Source organism: Carcharhinus amblyrhynchos, unplaced genomic scaffold (assembly GCF_965287045.1).
Source record: "Carcharhinus amblyrhynchos unplaced genomic scaffold, sCarAmb.v2.hapA chromosome_1140, whole genome shotgun sequence".
In the NCBI taxonomy this organism is placed as follows: domain Eukaryota; kingdom Metazoa; phylum Chordata; class Chondrichthyes; order Carcharhiniformes; family Carcharhinidae; genus Carcharhinus; species Carcharhinus amblyrhynchos.
In genome coordinates, this window is record NW_027650880.1 from 1 (window position 1) to 10,000 (window position 10,000).

General features: G+C 53.0%; 1 protein-coding gene across 1 annotated transcript in view; it reads right to left on the reverse strand.

The window, feature by feature from the left end:
- Positions 1-279: 279 nt before the first annotated feature.
- LOC145340555 (myocyte-specific enhancer factor 2D homolog) overlaps positions 280-10,000 on the reverse strand; it is a gene marked incomplete at its 3' end in the record, with an annotated part of 15,641 nt that continues 5,920 nt past the window's right edge. Inside the window, 3 exon segments of the mRNA XM_080185027.1 lie at positions 280-499; positions 5,671-5,808; positions 9,940-10,000. The exon segment at positions 9,940-10,000 is cut by the window's right edge and continues 29 nt beyond it. Of these exon segments, the coding sequence (XP_080041153.1) occupies positions 280-499; positions 5,671-5,808; positions 9,940-10,000 (419 nt within the window).

Below are 10,000 nucleotides of genomic sequence, written 5' to 3' on the forward strand. Positions count from 1 at the left end.
ATTAGTGTCACAAGCAGGCTGACAATAACACTGCAATGAAGTTACTGTGAAAATCCCCTAGTCGCTACATTCTGGTGCATTTTTGGGTACAGAGGGACAATTTAGTATGGCCAATCCACCTAACCTGCACATCTTTGGACACTAAGGGGCAATGACAATTGGCTGACCCCAGATAAATGGAGAGTAGCAGTCCAATCCCTCCAGCCATGCCATTCCCCCCTGGAGGAGGGATACTGTCTGTGGGAGAAGGTTTAATTATTGAATGAGGAAGAGGTTTACCTGGGTTTCCCGCGCTGGGGGGCCTGGAGGGGATCCCTGGAGACATGGTGTTCCGTCGCATCACTGGCTGTTGCGGGCTCAGGAGGCTGGAGTCCGTCAGGGAGGTGGTGACCAGCGAGGGGCTGACCAGTGATGAGCCGGGGTTGCTGTAGGCCAGCGAGTTCTGGCTGCCCACCGAGATCGTCACCGGCATGGAGAAGTTAGGCTGCGGCATGGTGGCCTGCAGAGGGGAGGGAGAGAGGAGGGGGGAGGGAGAGAGGGAGAGGAGGAGGGGGGAGAGAGGAGAGAGGAGGGGGGAGAGAGGGAGAGAGGAGGGGGGAGAGAGGGAGAGAGGAGGGGGAGAGAGAGAGAGAGAGGAGAGAGAGGAGGGGAGAGAGAGGGAGAGAGAGGAGGGGGGAGAGAGGGAGAGAGAGGAGGGGGGAAGAGAAGAGGAGAGAGGAAGGGAGGGAGAGAGAGGAGAGAGAGGGGAGAGAGAGAGGGAGGGAGGAGAGAGGGAGAGAGAGGAGGGAGGGAGAGAGAGGGAGAGAGAGGGAGAGAGAGGAGGGAGGGAGAGAGAGGGAGAGAGAGGAGGGAGGGAGAGAAAGGGAAGAGAGAGAGAGAGAGGGGGGGAGGGGGGAGGGGAGAGAGTGGGGATGGGGGAAGAGATGAAAAGAAGAGAGGCCATCAAAACAACTGAGCAGGGGGTTCCATTGGACCTTAAAACCATAGAACATGGGAGCAGAATGAGGCCACTCGGCCCATTGAGTCTGTTCCGCCATGGCTGATATTTTTCTCATCCCCCCATTCTCCTGCCTTTTCCCCATAACCCCGATCCCCTTATTAATCAGGAACCTATCTATCTCTGTCTTAAAGACACTGAGTGACCCGCCTCCTCTGCGGCAAAGAGTTCCACAGATCCCCACTCTCTGGCTGAAGAAATTCCTCCTCATCTCTGTTTTTAAAGGATCGTCCCTTTAGCCTGAGGTTGTACTCCTCAGATCCTGGGGGGGAGGGGGGAGGGGGCACCGTGTCACGAGGTGATGCCCCCTCACCAAGGCTGCAACGAACTACAAAAGGGTGGTGAATGTAGCCCAATCCATCACACAAACCAGCCTCCCATCCATTGACTCTGTCTACACTTCCCGCTGCCTCGGGGAAAAGCAGCGGCATAATCAAGGACCCCCCCCAACACACCCCGGACATTCTTTCTTCCACCTTCTTCCGTCAGGGAAAAAGGTACAAAAGTCTGAGGTCCGTACCGGCCGACTCAAGAACAGCTTCTTCCTGCTGCTGTCAGACTTTTGACCTCGCATTAAGTTGATCTTTCTCTACACCCTCACTGTGACAGTAACACTACATTTTGCACTCTCTCCTTTCCTTCTCTATAAACGGTATGCTTTGTCTGTATAGCACGCAAGAAACAATACTTTTCACTGTATCCCAATACATGTGACAATAATAAATCAAATTAGATTAAATCATCACCTGAGATGGTTGGAGACTGATGGAGGGGTTTTAATCATAGAATCACTACAGTGGCAGGTGAGATTGACCAGGTTTAGGATTGTTTTCACTGGAGTTCAGACAAACGAGGGGGATCTGATAGAGATTTATAAAATCTAACAGACTAGACAGGGTAGATGCAGAGAGGATGTTCCCGATGGTGGGGAGTCAGAACCAGGGGGTCACAGTCTGAGGATTCAGGGTAGACCATTAGGATGGAGATGAGGAGACATTTTCTTCACCCGGTGAGCCTGTGGAATTCATTCCACAGGAAGGAGTTGAATGCCAAAACATTGAATGTATTCAAGAGGCGGCTGGATGTAGCACTGGGGGGGGGGTGAATGGGATCAAAGGTTATGGGGAGAAAGCAGGATGAGGCTATTGAGTTGGATGATCAGCCATGATGGTGATGACTGGGCAGGAGCAGGCTCCAAGGGCCAAATGGCCTCCTCCTGCTCCTATCTTCCTTGTTTCTATGAGTTGGCAACAACTTTCCAACAGAGTATCTTGCTCAGGCTTTCTCCTCGGCCCGAGCCCTGTGAACCCCACACATTTCCCGTTTTGCCTGAGAGAGACTCATCCCAATTAAAGACAGCGGTCCGGGGAGATGGACATGTAGGGAATCTCTTCTTTACATTTCTCTTATATAGAACATAGAACATAGAACTTACAGCGCAGAACAGGCCCTTCGGCCCACGATGTTGCGCCGACCAGTTACAAAAACAATGACCCACTAGCCTATACCAATCCCTTTTCGTCCATAAACCTATCCACAGATCTCTTAAACGCCCCAACTAGACGCATTTACAACCGCAGCAGGCAGGGGCATTCCAATCCCTCACCACCCGCTGGGTAAAAGAACCTACCCCTGACATCCGTCCTGTAGCTACCCCAATTTAAAGCCATGCCCCCTCGTGCTAGCCTTCTCCATCCGAGGAAAAAGGCCTATCACTATCCACCCTATCTAAACCTCTAATCATCTTATATGTTCATAAGACCCCTCTTAGCCGCCTTCTTTCCAACGAAAACAACCCTAAATCCCTCAGTCTCTCCTCATAGGACCTCCCCACCATACCAGGCAACATCCTAGTAAACCTCCTCTGCACCCTCTCCAACGCCTCCACATCCTTCTTGTAATGCGGGGACCAGAACTGCACACAGTACTCCAAGTGCGGCCGCACTAGAGTAGTGTACAGTTGCAACATTACACTGCCGACTCCTAAATCAATCCCCCTACCAATAAACGCCAAGACACCGTACGCTTCTTAACAACCTTATCTACTTGATTCCCAACTTTCAGGGATCTATGTACACACACACCTAGATCCCTCTGTTCATCCACACTATTCAAAGTCCTCCCGTTAGCCCTATACTCGACACATCTGTTGCTCCTACCAAAGTGAATTACCTCACACTTCTCCGCATTAAATTCCATCCGCCACCTCTCGGCCCAGCTCTGCAACCTATCTAAGTCTCCTGCAGACTATGACACCCTTCCTCACAATCTACACACCTCCAATTTTGTTGTCATCAGCAAATTTACAAATCCACCCAACTATACCCTCATCCAGATCATTAATAAAAATTACAAACAACAGTGGCCCCAAAACAGATCCTGAGGCACACCACTCGTACTGTACTCCATGATGAATATTTACCATCCACCACCACCCTCTGTCTCCTATCTGATAGCCAATTCCTGATCCAACTTCCTAGATTACCCACATCCCTACATCTGCATTTTCTGCAGAAGCCTACCTGGTTAACCTTATCGAATGCCTTACTAAAATCCATGTATACCACGTCAACTGCCTGCCCCATCCACCTCTTTGGTCACCTTCTCAAAAAACTCAATAAGGTTAGTAAGGCACGACCTACCCGCTACAAAACCACGCTGACTATTTCTAATCAATTTATTACACTCCAAATAACTATAAAATCCTATCCCTAATAATTTTTTCTAAAACCTTGCCCACAACAGAAGTAAGACTCACCGGTCTATAAATTCCCAGCAAAGTCTCTGTTCCCCTTCTTAACCAATGGGACAACATTCGCTATCCTCCAATCCTCCGGGACTACACCAGAGACCAATGACGACCTGAAGATCTGAGCCAGAGGCTCTGCAATCACCTCTCTAGCCTCCCAGAGAATCCTAGGGTAGATCCCATCCCGGACCAGGGACTTATCTATTTTCAGCCCCTCAAGAATTTCCAGCACATCCCCTTTATCCTCCAAACCGTATACTGTCTATTTTCACCCCTGCAACCCAATGTCCTCCTCAGCCTATATTCATGTCCCCCTGCGTGAACACCGAAGAGAAATATTGGTTCAATACGTTATATGGGAGCGTAGAAGGGGGGATATGGGACTGGGGGGGGGGGCGGGATATGGGACGGGGGGGCGGGATATGGGACTGGGAGGGGGGGGCGGATATGGGACTGGGAGGGGGGGGCGGATATGGGACTGGGAGGGGGGGGCGGATATGGGACTGGGAGGGGGGCGGATATGGGACTGGGAGGGGGGGGCGGATATGGGACTGGGAGGGGGGGGCGGATATGGGACTGGGAGGGGGGGCGATATGGGGACTGGGAGGGGGGGCGGATGGGACTGGGAGGGGGGCGGATATGGGACTGGGAGGGGGGGGCGGATATGGGACTGGGAGGGGGGGGCGGATATGGGACTGGGAGGGGGGGGCGGATATGGGACTGGGAGGGGGGGGCGGATATGGGACTGGGAGGGGGGGGCGGATATGGGACTGGGAGGGGGGGGCGGATATGGGACTGGGAGGGGGGGCGGATATGGGACTGGGAGGGGGGGCGGATATGGGACTGGGAGGGGGGGCGGATATGGGACTGGGAGGGGGGGCGGATATGGGACTGGGAGGGGGGGGCGGATATGGGACTGGGGAGGGGGGGCGGATATGGGACTGGGAGGGGGGGCGGATATGGGACTGGGAGGGGGGGCGGATATGGGACTGGGAGGGGGGGCGGATATGGGGACTGGGAGGGGGGGCGGATATGGGACTGGGGAGGGGGGGCGGATATGGGACTGGGAGGGGGGCGGATATGGGACTGGGAGGGGGGGCGGATATGGGACTGGGAGGGGGGCGGATATGGGACTGGGAGGGGGGGCGGATATGGGACTGGGAGGGGGGCGGATATGGGACTGGGAGGGGGGGCGGATATGGGACTGGGAGGGGGGCGGATATGGGACTGGGAGGGGGGGCGGATATGGGACTGGGAGGGGGGGCGGATATGGGACTGGGAGGGGGGGTGGATATGGGACTGGGAGGGGGGTGGATATGGGACTGGGAGGGGGGTGGATATGGGACTGGGAGGGTGGATATGGGACGGGAGGGGGGTGGATATGGGACTGGGAGGGGGGTGGATATGGGACTGGGAGGGGGGTGGATATGGGACTGGAGGGGGGTGGATATGGGACTGGGAGGGGGGTGGATATGGGACTGGGAGGGGGGGCGGATATGGGACTGGGAGGGGGGTGGATATGGGACTGGGAGGGGGGGCGGATATGGACTGGGAGGGGGGGTGGATATGGGACTGGGAGCTGGGATACGCATCTGGGGAGGGGGTGTATGGGGACTGGGACAGCAGAGTTGGGACTTTGGGAGGGGGGTAAGGTCTAGGGGAGATGGGGGCGGTGAGTGGGATATCGGACTGGGAAGAGTGGGATATCAGACTTAATGCTTCTTGTAAAGGGCTTGAGGGGCCTAATGGCCTCCCCCCCCTCCCCCACCCCCCTGGTTCCTGTATAACTTGCCCGAGGGGCTGAATGGCCTCCTTCCTGTTCCTGTTCGGTGACCCATTCCTCCTCCCCTCCCCGGTTCCTGCGTTATCGACGCTGAGGCACTAGGCGAAGGCAGCGGGGATGTGGCCTTTCTGGGTTACTCACCCCATATCGTTTGAACAAAATATCGATGTCCTCGTTCACCTTCCTGTACTTGTCCTCCCCGAACGGGCTCGGTTCAACTGCATCGTCCACATCAGGCTCCGGACTGTCACAGCCATTGAAACCTTTCTTCTTCAGAGTCTGTGGCAGAGACCAGGGGGGTGGGGGGGGGGGGAGAAGGTTAACGAAAATCAAACACTCACCACCCTCTCGGAGGGTGACATTATCTGATACGATCAACCTCACGGCCAATCAGGAACCTTTAACAGGTCACAGGTAGTCAATTGGCGCACAGGAAGCTCCCATTAAACAGCTATCAAGCAATTTCCTCCAGGTGTTGTACGCTGAGGGAGGAATGTTGACCAGGACGCTGGGAGAACTGCTCGAATCACTCCCCCCGACCCAACCCCCACTCTCCTTCTATTTCCATCTCCCACCTTAATCCGGCACAGTGGGTTAGCACCGCTGCCTCATGGTGCCAGGGTCCCGGGTTCGATTCCCGGCTTGGGTCACTGTCCGTGTGGTGTCTGCACATTCTCCCCGGGTCGGCGTGGGTTTTCTCCGGATGCTCCGGTTTCCTCCCACAGTCCGAAAGGTGGACTGGCCATGCTAAATTGTCGCTTAGTGTCCCAAAGATGTGCAGGTTAGGTGGATTGGCCATGCTAAATTGTTGCTTAGTGTCCAAAGATGTGCAGGTTAGGGGGATTGGCCATGCTAAATTGTCCCAAAGATGTGTAGATTAGGTGGATTGGCCATGCTAAATTGTCCCTTAGTGTCCAAAGATGTGTAGCTTAGGGTGGATTGGCCATGCTAAATTGTTGCTTAGTGTCCTAAAACGTGCAGCTTTGAGGGATTGGCCATGTTAAATTGCTTGTTCTGGTACACTGAGGGATACTTTAGCCTGGCCTACGCACCTAACCAGCACGTCTTTTGGACTGTGGAAGGAAACCCACGTAGACACGGGGTGGTGGAGGGGGAAGAGAGAGAATATGCAGACTCTGCAAAAACAGTGACCCGAGCCAGGAATCGAACCGAGGGCCCTGGCGCTGTAAGGCAGCTGTGATAACCCACTGTGCCTCCCACAGTCGACTATGTGGGATTCCAGTTATACAGGGTTTGAGAAACTTCCCACACACTGTTTACAATACTCGCTGAGTGGGGTGGGGTTACTATTCCGTCACTTCCATTTTTAGGGATTTGTTAGGGTAAATTTGAAAATATAAAGTGGCCCGCAGAGATTTCCCAATAGTGAGAATTTCACAAGCAAATGCGCTCAAAATATATTCATACATCACTTCCCAATTGTGATCAGCACTCTCACTGCTGACCCCACTCAATCCAAAATAAAACAGGAACTCAACACAGTTCCACTGCAGAACCCCTTACTCTGCTGAATAGAACACACAGCCAACAAGTAACTCTCATCCTGAAATAACAATCACTCTTTATTCAGCAGGGTAAGGATCACTGTGTAACTGTACAGAGACACTGTTTATTCAGCAGGGTAAGGATCACTCACTGTGTAGCTGTACAGAATCGCTGTTTATTCAACAGGATAAGGGATTGTGTACAATGGGAGCGAATGGGAAGGGGTTTGATCCACTGGGACTGTGTACAATGGGAGTGAACGGGAAGGGGTTTGGGGTCCATTGGGATTGTGTACAATGGGAGTGAACGGGAAGGGGTTTGGATCCATTGGGATTGTGTACAATGGGAGTGAACCGGAAGGGGTTTGGGATTGGGATTGTGTACAATGGGAGTGAACGGGAAGGGGTTTGGATCCATTGGGATTGTGTACAATGGGAGTGAACGGGGAAGGGGTTTAGCATGTAGAATCTATGCTGTGTTCCATTAGGATTTGACAACCTCTGTGTTGATCTGAACATGATTTTGCAGTGAATTTCAGACTTATATTTGTCTTAACATAACCTGAGGAGTGTCTGCTCCCTGGGGGCTAATTAGCAGCGGGAAATGGGGGGGTGGGATGTGGTTAGTTCGCAGGGATATACACAGTCAGCAGTCATTCCACTCCCTGTTACAGTCAGATATAATTCTCCCTAATTATCCGGTAGACCACAGGACAGTTCTGTGTCACTCGTCCTCTGTGTGGGGAGAAGCACAGTACACCGCTGTCCCTCCAAAGAGAGTTAGACAATGAAGACTTCAATCCCAGCCAGTCACAGATCTGTCAAACCCACCCCTTCCTTCCCTTCCCGGCAGCTGCATACAACACAAACTACCTTTCTTTAAAAATGTACTAGTGTCACGAGTCGGCTCACATTAACACTGCAATGAAATTACAGTGAAAATCCCACACTCCTGTTCGGGTACACTAAGGGACAATTTAGCCTGGCCAATCCACCTAACCTACACATCTTTGGACACTAAGGGACAATTTAGCATGGCCAATCCACCCTAACCTACACATCTTTGGACACTAAGGGACAATTTAGCCTGGCCAATCCCCCTAACCTGCACATCTTTGGACACTAAGGGACAATTTAGCCTGGCCAATCCCCCTAACCTGCACATCTTTGGACACTAAGGGACAATTTAGCCTGGCCATCCCCCTAACCTGCACATCTTTGGACACTAAGGGACAATTTAGCCTGGCCAATCCCCCTAACCTGCACATCTTTGGACACTAAGGGACAGTTTAGCATGGCCAATCCACCTAACCTACACATCTTTGGACACTAAGGGACAATTTAGCATGACCAATCCACCCTAACCTGCACATCTTTGGACACTAAGGGACAATTTAGCATGGCCAATCCACCCTAATCCAAACATCTTTGGATACTAAGGGACAGTTTAGCATGGCCAATCCACCCTAACCCACACATCTTTGGGGCTGTGGGAGGAAACCGGAGCCCTGGAGGAAACCCACGCAGACACGAGGAGAATGTGCAGACTCTGCACAGACAGTGACCCGCGTCGGGAATCGAGCCCATAGGCGCTGTGAGGCAGCAGTGCTAACCCACTGTGCCACCGAGTCCTTGCTGTGTGATCAAATGCAAGACAGACTTGTACCTCTGACGTGCCTACGCGATCACAGGATGTCCAAAGGCTCGCTAAATGTGATGCTGGAATCGCAGCAGCCAATGAGTACACAGTGAGCTCCCAAACAGCGATATGTAATCACAGAACCGTTACAGTGCTGAGAAGGATGCCATTCGGCCCATCGTGTCAGCCCCGGCTCTCCAAACAGGTATCATGATCTAGTGCCATTCCCTTGCCTTCCCAACCCCCCACGACCCCTGAACATTGTTTCTGTTCAAACAACCATCCAATGCCCTCTTCACTGCCTCAATTGAACCTGCCTCCACCACATTTCTGATCCTGAGGGTCCTGGGTGCCGCGGGGTTGCGGGGTCCTGGGCAATACGGGGTTGAGGGTTATCGGTGCTATGGTTGCAGGGCCCTGAGTGCTGCTGGATTGCAGGATCCTGGGTGCTGCTGGGTTAAGGGATCCTGCAGGGTTTATAAGAACATAAGGAATAGGAGCAGGAGTAGGCCATCCAGCCCCTCGAACCTGCCCCGCCATTCCAATAAGATCATGGCTGATCTGAAGTGGGATCAGTTCCACTTTCCCGCTTTCTCCCCATAACCCTTAATTCCCTGTGTATCAGAAACCTATCTACTCGTGACTTAAATATATTTAGCGAGGCAGCCTCTACCACTTCAACGGGCAGAGAATTCCAGAGATTCACCACCCTTTGAGTGAAGAAGTTCCTCCTCAACTCCGATCTAAACTGCACCCCCTCCCCCCCTTATCTTGAGGCTGTGCCCTCTAGTCCTGCTGTCCTTTCTAAGCGGGAAGAAATCTCTCTACCTCTACCCTATCCATCCCCTTCATTATCTTATACGTCTCTATAAGATCCCCCCTCATCCTTCTAAACTCCAACGAGTACAGACCCAGTCTATTTAGTCTCTCTTCATAGTCCAACCCCCTCATCTCCGGTATCAGCCTAGTAAACCTCCTCTGCACTCCCTCCAAGGCCAAATATCCTTGCGCAAGTGCGGCGACCAAAACTGCACACAGTACTCCAGCTGTGGCCTCACCAGTGCCCTGTACAGTCGCAGCAAGACCTCCCTACTTTTATTAAAGGTTAAAGGGTCCTGGCCTGCAGGGGGTGGGGGGAGGTTTGAGCTTATGAGGGAGTGCATTCGAGCCTGCAAGGGGTGGGGGGCTTGTTCTCGCCTGTGGGGGCGAGTTCAGGGTTACAGGGTCACCCCACATGGTCAGCCACGCTGACAGGCCAGGCCTTACCTCCACAATGTCAGCATTAGTCCGGCTCTCGTGCGGTTCGTTGTACTCTGTGTATTTAAGA